We start from the raw sequence: 12,260 nt of genomic DNA, 5'->3' as shown, positions 1-12,260 counted from the left end.
CAAAGAGAATAAAATACATACGAATACAACTAACAAGGAACGTAAAGGACCTCTTCAAGGAGAATTACAAGCCACTGCTCAACGAAATGAGAGAGGACACAAACAGATGGAGAAACATTCCATTCTCATGGTTAGGAAGAATCAATATCGTGAAAATGGCCATACTGCCCAAAGTAATTTACAGATTCAATGCTATCCCCATCAAGCTACCAATGACCTTCTTCACAGAACTGGAAAAAACCACCTTAAACTTCATATGGAATCAAAAGAGAGCCCGCATAGCCAAGCCAATTCTAAGCAAAAAGAACAAAGCGGGAGGCATCACACTACCGGACTTCAAACTATACTACAAGGCTACAGTAATCAAAACAGCATGGTACTGGTACCAAAACAGAGATATAGACCAATGGAACAGAACAGAGGTCTCGGAGGCAACACAACAGATCTACAACCATCTAATCTTTGACAAACCAGACAAAAACAAGCAATGGGGGAAGGATTCCCTGTTTAATAAATGGTGTTGGGAAAGCTGGCTTGCCACATGCAGAAAGCAGAAACTGGACCCCTTCCTGACACCTTACACTAAAATTAACTCCAGATGGATTAAAGGCTTAAACATAAGACCTAACACCATAAAAACCCTAGAAGAAAATCTAGGCAAAACCATTCAGGACATAGGTGTAGGCAAAGACTTCATGACCAAAACACCAAAAGCATTGGCAACAAAAGCCAAAATAGACAAATGGGGCCTAATCAAACTCCACAGCTTCTGCACAGCAAAAGAAACAATCATTAGAGTGAATCAGCAACCAACAGAATGGGAAAAAATTTTTGCAGTTTACCCATCTGACAAAGGGCTGATATCCAGAATTTACAAAGAACTAAAACAGATTTACAAGAAAAAAACTAACAAGCCCATTCAAAAGTGGGCAAAGGACATGAACAGACACTTTACAAAAGAAGACATACATGAGGCCAACAAACATATGAAAAAATGCTCATCATCACTGGTCATCAGAGAAATGCAAATCAAAAGTACACTGAGATACCATCTCACGCCAGTTAGAATGGCGATCATTAAAAAATCTGGAGACAACAGATGCTGGAGAGGATGTGGAGAAATAGGAACACTACTGCACTGTTGGTGGGAGTGTAAATTAGTTCAACCATTGTGGAAGACAGGGTGGCAATTCCTCAAGGACCTAGAAATAGAAATTCCATTTGATCCAGCAATCCCATTACTGGGTATATATCCAAAGGATTACAAATCGTTCTACTATAAGGATACGTGCACACGAATGTTCATTGCAGCACTGTTTACAATAGCAAAGACCTGGAACCAACCCAAATGCCCATCGATGATATACTGGATAGGGAAAATGTGGCACATATACACCATGGAATATCATGCAGCCATCAAAAACGATGAGTTTGTGTCCTTCGTAGGGACATGGATGAACCTGGAAACCATCATTCTCAGCAAACTGACAGAAGAGCAGAAGATCAAACACCGCATGTTCTCACTCATAGGTGGGTGTTGAACAATGAGAACACATGGACACAGGGAGGGGAGCACTACACATTGGGGTCAGTTGGGGGGAAATAGGGGAGGGACGGTGGGAGGTGGGGAGCTCGGGAGAGAGAGCAAGGGGAGTGATGCCAGATGTAGGTGATGGGGAGGAAGGCAGCAAATCACACTGCCACGTGTGTACCTATGCAACAATCTTGCATGTTCTTCACATGTACCCCAAAACCTAAAATGCAATAAAATAAATGGGAAAAAAAAAATATATATATATATAGTGTCCCTACACAGATCTAACATTCCCAGCCAAATTACAGTAAAGTAGAAAAGAGTCAATTGTCAGTCAGTTCTGAGACTAGGAATGACAGAAATGGAAAAAAGAGATCTACATATCATAACATGTAACAATGTAGTCACTTACCCCAGAATATCTTCAAGGTGATTTCTCCTGGTGACTTAATTAGGCAGGATGGCATTTGTTGAGACTGTAAGACCAGTATTTCCAGAGTGGGAAATGGGTGTGTGTGTGTGTGTGTGTGTGTGTGAGAGAGAGAGAGAGAGAGAGAGAGAGAGAGAACAAAACAAAACAACTCACCAGTTCCAGACATTGCCTGTGCCCATAGGCAGCAGCATAGTGTATGCTATTGTAACCTTCCTTGTCCCGGATAGATGGATTTGCATCATTTTGAAGCAGAAACTCTAGACATCTGTAAGTATAAAGATGAAGTGTTAGAAAACATCTCTGGACTGAAAAATATGATTTATGTAAATCCTCCTATTATGAATGTTTCATGAAGTACTTGATGAGTTTGTTTCTTTAAAAATCCTACAGCAATGAAGTTTTATGTGTTGAAAATTGTGTGTGTTTTCTGTAGCTATCTTTATTTGAGCTTAATATAGCCATTCTAGAATTCATAAAAAGCTTCAGGAAAAAGGGTAATTAAGATTTTTTTTCATCTCATCTTCAGGTAAAAATGTCTGTCATCAAGATTACTGAAAAACATGTTTTGGAACTCCCTGTCAACAGTCTCAGACATAATAAGGAAGTGGTCAGGCACTGTAACAGGGCAGCCTCAATAGGGAGAGGTTGACTCTTAACCTCACCATAAAATCAACGTTAAAAAACTAAAGTTAAAAAGAATTAAAAAAAATAAGAATAGCCTAAACAATAAAAAAAATTAAAGGAATGGGTAAGCACTTTTAAAGAACAAAGAATTAATTTCATAGCCACATATGAATAAAGAGGCTTAAATTTCACGATTAAGAATATAGATCTGAAAAAAAATGTTTAAAGCCTTTTCAGACAGAGTTGTAATTTTTCTCAAAAAGCCACAGTCTTTGTGGGATGCTTAGAGGAAGGAACATGGCTCCACTTTCACTGAAGAGCCCAAAACTCTAGTTCACAAGCACCCAGGGATATAATGAGTTCTGTTCAGGGCCTACTGCAAATGGTCCAGTCCTGCTGGGAAAGAGGGAGTCACCAGTCAGGAAGCGCTGCTTCACAGCAGCATCATTCCTGCGATAGTGGGACAAACATGACCTTTATAAGGCCAAACCAATCCAATTTCATGCTCAAATCAAAATATTAAGATTCTAAGTATCAACCCATACATTCAATAAAACCTTCCAATAGAAAATTTCTAGAGTTTACCCAAAAACTTTAAAATGGCATTTTCCTATCTTTTGGTATAAGGCAAAAGGAAAAAAGTCAACTACACATAGGGACAATTAAAGCAGATACTTCAATTTCTAGAAAAACTGATGAAAGCCATATATTTTTTAAAACCCAAATACCCACATGACACATGATTTATTCATAAAATGCTTTATAGTAAATCAAACTATTCTTAGAGTCCAGCCATTATTCTCTCTTCGGTCATTTGCACCTTATAAGGATGTTCTTTTTTATTCTGGTAATTAAATGCCCATGGAAGGGATCCCAGGTATGACTCACTGCAAACTGAATTTGGCCGTTTATATAAAATCATTCAATAGGAATAACATGCTAGTGGACACACAGTCCCCAACTTCTGAATGGATTACGTCCTAAAAATCAGTTGATAAATTGAACTTATAATTTGGAAAACACTCGGAATTATTCTCAGAGTTATTTAACCCAGAATATAGCGGAACTATATATACGATCAATAGTAGTATTATAATAAAAGTAATGTATAATTTGGATATTCACCACATTGTTTGTAAGGGAAACATGAATTCTGTGCTTTAACTGGGAATGCTTCTTTTCTCTCTCTCTCTCTTCCCAGGGCCTAGTAATTTTGGCAATTAAGATGTAAAGCTAACAGATGCCCATGAGGTCAGAGGCGTATCTGGATACCAGGGAGTGGACCCCCTTTGTGTAGAAGAGGTCTCAGGCAGCTGGTTCCCCCTCGTTGTCCTACCTTCCTTGTCCCCTCCCTCTCCATCAGCTTGTCTGGCTCAGGGCAAGCTTGCAGTTCACTGGAGAAGGGGGCATTTGCCGTGGTGGCTTAAAATGCTACAGTGTTTTAATACTGTTATTTTAAATTTGGGGATATTAAAGCAAAACTTTGGTCATTCTACTTTATTCACTGCTGCATTTCCTGTCCCCTTCCCAATTACCATCGAAGTTAGGTCCCACAACCTGCATTGGAGCCATACTCTCTAACAATGCCTTTCTACAACAGTCTGGGCATGGGAGTAGCCCGGTGTAGGGTGGGAAGACCCTGGAGTAGACACAGGCATTCAGGCCCCAGAGATACTGGCTCCTCTGACAATCGAGGAATAAATAAGTAACCACGATGTGCTTGCAGACTCATAGAGCACCATATCCACTGGGTTCCACAGGGGTGAGGCACCAGGTGTGGGCACCAGTTCATTTGTTTGTTCATTTACTCAACAGTTATTGAACACTGACTATGTGCTAGGCATTGCACTAAGCACTGTTAGTTTCTCACTGTGATCTGTGGTGCCGAAAGGACTCTCAGAGGACAAAGCCACAGAGCCTCCCATGCATCTACAACCCTGAGTGATGGCAGGCACTCCCACCCCTGCCACAGCAATGAGCTATGTCTCTGTCAGAAGCTAGGGAGAAGCAGGTGGAATAAGGGGCCCCAGGAGCAGCTGTGTACAGGAGCAGGAGGCTCTTCCTAAATTGATGTGTGTGGTGGGCTGGGGGTGAGGGGAAAGCACAAGTAGTTATTTCACACCAAAGTATGAAGATCTTTTAAAATAGAATCTGCTAAATAAATGTCCCCAGGTCATAAAAGCAGAACCTAAGGCTCCAAGAGGAGGCTTCATCTGTTTTCCGTGGTACATGATGCATCACAGTCAGAAATGATATTTGGGACACCAGGTCCTAAAAACTGCTGATCAATCACAGTGGTGACTGAAGCAAACCTTACAATTTTAGAAAGTTCTCTGTGTGAAAATAGCAGAATTGAAGGCTGTATTAAGAGTAGTTTCTTCTCCATTAAAGGCAAGCCCATATCACTTCCTCAAGATCCCAAGTGAAACCCCAAAATAGTAAGGCAGGCAACGTGGCAACTCAGAGAAGCAGATGAAGCATCGGAAATGGCACCTTGTTCTTAAGCTGAGAAGAAACTTACAGTGTGGCTTCCTTTTCCTTCAGCTCCCTGGCTCTTTCAAGTTCTTCCGAATTTTCATGGGCATTTCCTAAGATAGTCTTACTTCTCAGCATAAAGGATAGAAAAAAAAGTAGCAATTAATTTTTTTAAATGGCAAAGCTGTTAATGGTTCTGGTGCAATTTATATCTCAATGATTTTTACCCCAACCCAGAAGAAATAAGCACCACTGATTTTCACTGAAGGTATATATGGTTCTCTCCAAAGCCATCCAGTAAATCTATTCTCTCCCAAGGATCCAACTGAGAATATGATTTCTTAAAACTTCCACTTAAGTATCAGCAATTAAGGTAACAATCAAGTTGCCCACCCTTCTATAAACATCCTAAACTTCCCAAGTAAAGAAGTGACTTAGCTGAAACTTCTCTGACTCCTACTACATTCCCCATTGCCAGCTAGCATCTCATTTGTCCAGAAATGGGGTCATATTCACCCTTCATCCGACAGAACAATTCTTCATCATCCAGAATTCCTTTTCCAGCTCTTAAAAGATGAAGTATATTGTTTCCCCACCCTTTCCACCACCCACAGTCTATTCCAAGTGAATCGCCTGGAGCTTGGCACACAGTAGATGCTCAATAAATGTTTGTTAAGCAACGTCTGTTAATAACCTGCAAGCACAAGTGATCAGAATACTACATCTGACATTATTATTTCTATTTATTATATAACTATGAAGAGGAAACAAGCAGTATTTTTCAAACTATGGACCATAACCCGTTCTGAAACTCATTGTGAAATCGATTTAGTGGGTTGCAGTCAGAAAGATTTTTTTCTCTAATGAAATAGAGAAAATATCAGAATGCATCATCACACATGGTAAAAGTAAATATGATTTTATGAAAACTATTTCCATTTTACATAGTATATAAACTATATATATGTCAATGTGCATATGCGGTCATGATTGTAAGATATTATTTCTCACTGGGTCACCATCTAAAAGCCATTGCTCTACAGCAGAAGCAGTTAGCACTGACCCAGAATCAATTCTGCAGCACAAGACAGCAAATAATTCAACAGTTCTTCAAACAGGGTCACCAAAAAGTATTCTTATGAAGGAGGCCCTGCCTGAAGCTTCTAAGAACAGTTTCATCAACTGTGGGCATCTCCCCCACCTTTTCCCCTTGAACTGGTTTGCTTATTTCCATTCCTACCCCCCTAGAATCCAAACATGTCCTGAGCAACCAACTTCCTCTCCTCTAGCTCCTGAAAGAGCATTCATGCCCAGGTTTGGAACAATGGTACCTAGTTTGCATGTACTGAAGCTATACTTAAAAACTGCTGGGATTCTGCATGGGTGGATGTTTTTGACATATGACATATATATTAGCAAATGAAGCATTTAAGTGGTGATGATGAAAACTATGGTATATGTCAAAATAAATTACAACAGATTTTGAATGAACCGTAAACCTGAGCTTGACAGCTCCACTTGGCATTCAACTCAAAGAACAGAGAAGTAATTGGGCAGTGACATGTAATAATCAAACATAAAGTCACCAGAACAGGAAAGCCCAGGTTTGAAATGAAGCAAATCTAACTCTTCTGGGTTAGTCTAACTCTTTTTCCATGAGGCAGTATGAAGAAAACTTAGCAGTCCTTCCCCATCACTCCCCAACCCTGTTCCCAGAGGAAGCATGAGCAAGGCTGTTTTTACTTTCTATCCATGTCTGATGCGGCAGCATAATGCAAAGCTGTGCGTCCCCAGTCATCTGTTTCATTAACGTTGGCCCCTGTGGTCACTAATGTCTCAATACAGTGGAAATGACAATTTGCAGCTGCATAGTGCAAAGGGGTCCTGAAAAACAAACAGCAATTTATTACTTCATTCAGTCTGGAAAACAGGCTCATTGTTGGCACTAGAACTGGCAGCAATATTCCTAGGGGTGTGGAAAGCTTCTTTCAACTATACAAGTTAGGTATCCCTTATCTGAAATGCTTGGAACTAAAAGTGTTTTAGATGGTTGAGCATCTTTTATTCAAAAATCCAAAATTCAAAATGTTCCAATGAGCATGTCCATTGAGCATTATATGGCTGTGCCCCAAATGTTTCAGATTGTGCAGCATTTCAGAGTTTGGATTTTCAGATGAAGGGTGTTTAACCTGTATAAACTGGAAGTGAGGCTACAAAGACAGTGGTGTCACACAAGGCCATCTATCATGGATCTGTTCTTTCTCCTTCCTAGAGCCTCTCCTAGTTCAGGTCTACGTTATTGCTTTTTTGGACCATTGCAAGCCCATCCTATTGACTTCCTTAGCTCTAATCAAGTGTCCATAATTTCTAGTTAGTCTGAATGAAGAATTTTTTAAGGTACAATACCCATGTATAACAATCGTGTTCTAAAATCTTTAGTTCTCTCTACCAACCAAAGACTTGATTCCTCAGCCTAGAACTGAAGACTTTCCAAAACCCAATCTCCTTTGATAGGGTATCTCTCTCCCATAGATGTACCCATTAGGATAATCAAACTGGATGATTTGACGCTTTCTGGATTATGTCCACACTTCCCCCAGCCTTTGTCCAGGTTGGTTTACCCCTGGGAGTGCCGATTCATGAATCACTTCCACTCATTAAAACCCCACTCATCCTTCTTGTCCCAGGAACTAGTTCTCTTTCTTTTGTCTGAGATGGCTTCGCTACTCTCTGGGTCTCTCTTGAGTTCTCATCACATATTGCCTTGATTTTGGCACTGGTGTATTGTCTCATCTTCCCCACTGAACTATAAGCTCCTAGAGGATAGGGATGTTGGTTAATGAGAAGAACAATGCAGAATCCAAATCAGGATCAGAAGCCCTGGGCTCTGGTGTGGGGAGATGGCAAGCTGGCCCAAATCACATCCCCTCTCTGGGTCTGAACTTTTTCACCCTTATTTCAATAAGAACTTTTGAGCTGCTGTGTCCTTCTTGGTCTAAATTCTGTGTATATGTATATGTATAAATCATTTAGTTTCTCTCTTGTTAGTTCAAAAATCTTGAACTAACAAGATTTTTCTCCTTGTTAGTTCAAAAAAAGAAATGTTTAAGTATTTTACCTATTGAATTGCATATGTTTTAACTAGACTGAAAATTATCAAGTAACAACCTCATGACAGGGTCCAAAGGCAAAGCTTCTAAGGTCCTTAAGCTGTGAGTAGAGATGCTTTCTTTGTGGCTTATTTGCTTTGCGGGAAATCTCCATGAGAAGAGACTTCCTTCCGAGAAGGATGGAATCCCCCCAGCTAACTTCCCAGTTTACCATTTCAACGTAACTTGATTACTAGATAGACCACTCCCAGTTCCTTTTATTTAGGCACTTGAAGCAGAACTCTGATAACATACCTCCCACACTTGTCCTTTTTATGGAAGTCTGCTCCACTGCTCTGCAAGAGTTTTATACATTCCACATTACTAGAAAGACAGGGAAAACATCATTAAGACGGAAGAGATCAATTACTGGCCTATCTTCAGCAAGAGCCATTTTCTGCAGAGTGCAGGACCAGATGAAAAGATAGCTTCTAGTCCAAATTCTGCTAATAAAAACCTGAACATATTAGAGTAATGACATATTGTAAGGATCTAAAGTTTCTATAATTCCTTTTTCAAAGCTAATAAATCAACAGATTAAAGAACTTGGTGGAACATTTTCAATTCCATGACTAAGAAATTTAATGATTATTACATGATTAAACCCTCCAGTGATGGTTTCATCATTTATCCTGAAATTCTTTTTCAAAACCATCAAGAGTTTATGAAACAACCACTTAAACCTATAATAATTTCATGTCCCTTTAAACAATGAGCCAGAGTGGATGGGCGTCACCTGCTATCACAGCAGAATGAATTCACCATGATAACCACTTTCAACCGAGACGCTCCTTAATGGAAAATAAAGCAACTGCATTTCCCTGTCTTTGTAATTTAGGCAAATAAATGTGCAGAACCAAGGCTGAAAATGATGTCATGGTGCACAGTGATCTTCCATAGCTTCTTTATCATTCACAGAAGCAATAAATCATATTTAATAGAGAGAAAAGGACCCAGCGAAGTGATTTTTCCTATTAAAGGGCATATAGCTAAATAGCAATTCTAATAAGAATTTCAGACATGAATCTGGAATTGTGTGTTGCCACTTTCTGTACAGGTCTGATATTTTTTAAATGGGGGCATAAAAAAAAGACTATTATCCATTATTGTTCTATACTTGGGATGATAGAAGTGGCCTGGAATTATTACTATAATTTAACTATGAAAAATGATCTCAATGATAAACCTAAGCAGGGCTCTCTTTACCCCAAATCCACCCTTTATAGACACCTTCTCAGAGAACTAGCTCTTTCAATCATAACATATAAGAACTTTTTAAGATAAGTATGTGTTGGTGTAGCATGCCAGCTGAATGGGGTAGCATTCAGCTGATCTTACTGCATGATGCCAAAGAATCAAAGGCAGTGGTTAAATCTGCCTTTGATTTACCTTGATGAAGCCAACTTGTGTGGCTCATAAAGCTCATACAATTTGGGAGCTCAGGTGGGGGTAAGGGGGCTTTAAAATTTCATAATTATATATATATATATACACACATACATATATACACTATATATATATATATACATATATATATACATATATATACAATTATGAATACAAATCTAGTAATAAGAATTCAGAAGGAACTCATGTAAATAAGGAGCCCTAAAGTGTCACCATTTATCCACCTCTGATAAATAGGTAATGCTTTTGGTAATATACAAATGACAAATGGAGAAGCATTGCTGTTCCTTAAGGACCAGGAAATTGATTAAGAACCAACACCTTCCCCAAACAACATCATCCAAGAGATGCCATGTTTGGTCAATGTGTGGTCACATAGATCAATAATAATATATTGATCAGAGCTTCAATCTTTCACATACCACTGGTATGTGAAAAGAAAGTAGCTGATGAAAAAATTCTCCTTACAACTTTAAAAAAAGGTAAGGATTAAATCACTGCTTGCCTGTCTTTTGGGTTTTCTTGACCTATGTTCACATTTAATCCCTAAAAGACTAAAAATCAGATTTGAAACAAGGATAAAAATGTCTATAAATTAACATAAATTAATTCAATCTTTGATTCTCTTGATCATCACCCGCATACCAGCAACAAAAGAGGAAAAACCTAGGAACAAATTTCAAATTATTTTCTTTTGGTGTATGGGGTAACAGATATGTATTCTATAGCCTGAAAACTATAATTTAAAAAAAGAAAAGAGAAAGAAGAAAGTAAAAGAAAAACTATCTGCTATTTGAGATGGGCTAATCATTTTTCTTTGGTGAAACAAAATTCAAGTAATACGGAAATATAACAGTAATATTTGATAACTGGTAGAAATGATTCTTTCTTATTTTACTAAGGAAATTGCCTTTGATTCAAGACAGCTTAGGTCAATAAAGATGAATTAGTAATTAAGTCAAAAAATAACTAGAATTGCTAACTACTCACCCTCCTGCAGCAGCAGCATGAAGGCACGTTCTTCCAAATTTATCTGGGGTGTCTATTTCAAAGCCTGCAGACAGCACGTGCTCATTACTAAACAAGGATACTATGCTATACTTTTGTCCTAGTTAAACCACAAGAAACATTGCAGAGACAGAAAAATCAGTTAGTAGAAAAACCAGAATGCAAGCAATTGTAGTCAGAAAGAGGTTGTCATGGAAACAAATGGTAACTGCTCAAGCTTGGCAATTTTACAGGAAGAACCGTGAAGTCAAGAAGGATTTATTTTCACATTCAGCCCTGGGTGAACCACAGCCCCATTTTTTAATCCCAGGATAGAAATTTATGAAACCAATTTGAGATAAGTAGGGCAATAGACAGGCAGATAGAACTCACAGACAAAACATGGAGGCAAAGGAATAATCTTAGCATGCTGGAATAGATATTTCCTTATGTGTATTTCAACCTTTCAGTTGGTTTAAGAGTTGGGAAACATGCTTGCATGCAGGGATTATTTTTTAAACATGCAACAGCAGTGAAAGCAGAATCAGCCATAGGTAAAGTACTTAAAGGAAAAAAAATGCCTCTGGGATATCTGCTGAATTAATTCATAAACAATCTTTGCCTTGCAGACCTCTACCACTTTTGAAAACCCAGGAATTTCTTAATATATGACAGTCGGCAGAGGTGGTGATAAGAAAGACTAGCAAAGCTCCAAACCAGAAACAATCTCTTGGCTCCAAAGAGTCTCATATTTAAAAAATAGAAATTAAACCTAGTTGGAAGAAATCAGCCATAGTGATTTTTCAATGCCCAGGGAGTGGGAGTAACATGACATTTTCTACCACCAGATGTAGGGTATTTGGCCTTTTTTCTTTTGTTGAAAAATATTAAATGCTAAGCCATCATTTTAAGTCTCAAAGACTTTTCCTTCTTCTGTGATGTAACCTTTCTATAAGCTCTGGCCATCTCTGCCACTTTTCACCCTGGAATGCTCAAGCTTTAACTTGAAAAACAGACAAGACTCTCATTCTGGGACAGGAATAGTGACATTCAAACAGCTTTAACACCAAGATTTGCTGGGAGCTGTCACATGCAGTTAGCTGAGGAACACAACTCATCCTGCCACGTCAGGTAATGACATGAAGCACAGGCAGCCACTCACTCTGACCAGACACTTGAAGCCATTCATTGACTCAGGTACAGGACACATTAAGCCTCATCTCTGCTAACAGATTTACTTACCTGATGATAACAACTTTCTGCAGCAGTCAGAGTGAGCATTTAGGGCAGCTAAATGTAAAGGGAACATGCTATGGATTCCACACCTGAGGAGTAAGAAAACAGAGCATCTCACGGCAACAGATCTCAAGATACATGCAGAAGGACAATTACCTTTCTAGATTCTCTGATGAAAATTAAAAATGCTTTGTGTAGGGAGTCTTGGCTAAAATAATTTGGTAATTCTTCCATTCAATAAATAATTATGCAATCAATTTCTACTTTAAAATAATGCCTGAATCAGAACCAGAATTAAAAGTCCATTACCATAGGAATGTATATTTTAAGAAAATCTGTTTCACATAAACCATGACTCTTTAAATTTAAAATTAATTTCCCTCTCATTTTCTTTCAGCTTGGTGATTGTATGTCT

At 38.6% G+C, this 12,260-nt stretch overlaps 1 protein-coding gene across 7 annotated transcripts in view; it reads right to left on the bottom strand.

The window, feature by feature from the left end:
- Positions 1–12,260, bottom strand: part of ANKRD44 (ankyrin repeat domain 44) — a 335,610-nt gene that overhangs the window by 95,991 nt on the left and 227,359 nt on the right. For 3 of the 7 annotated variants that reach the window (XM_032277679.1, XM_032277672.1, XM_032277678.1), the window contains exons 11-16: positions 11,852–11,934; positions 10,613–10,676; positions 8,471–8,539; positions 6,810–6,950; positions 5,113–5,193; positions 2,121–2,232 (exon numbers count right to left, since the gene is read on the bottom strand). In XM_032277679.1, the coding sequence (XP_032133570.1) occupies positions 2,121–2,232; positions 5,113–5,193; positions 6,810–6,950; positions 8,471–8,539; positions 10,613–10,676; positions 11,852–11,934 (550 nt within the window). Of the gene's footprint in view, positions 1–2,120; positions 2,233–5,112; positions 5,194–6,809; positions 6,951–8,470; positions 8,540–10,612; positions 10,731–11,851; positions 11,935–12,260 lie in introns of all 7 variants that reach the window. The other 4 variants (XM_032277674.1, XM_032277677.1, XM_032277673.1 and 1 more) reach the window with 3 other exon arrangements.

Source organism: Sapajus apella, unplaced genomic scaffold, assembly GCF_009761245.1.
Source record: "Sapajus apella isolate SASKATOON/1434 unplaced genomic scaffold, GSC_monkey_1.0 scaffold10, whole genome shotgun sequence".
Classification (NCBI taxonomy): domain Eukaryota; kingdom Metazoa; phylum Chordata; class Mammalia; order Primates; family Cebidae; genus Sapajus; species Sapajus apella.
Note: the sequence above shows the minus strand (reverse complement) of the source record. Positions and strands in the feature narration are given on the sequence as shown.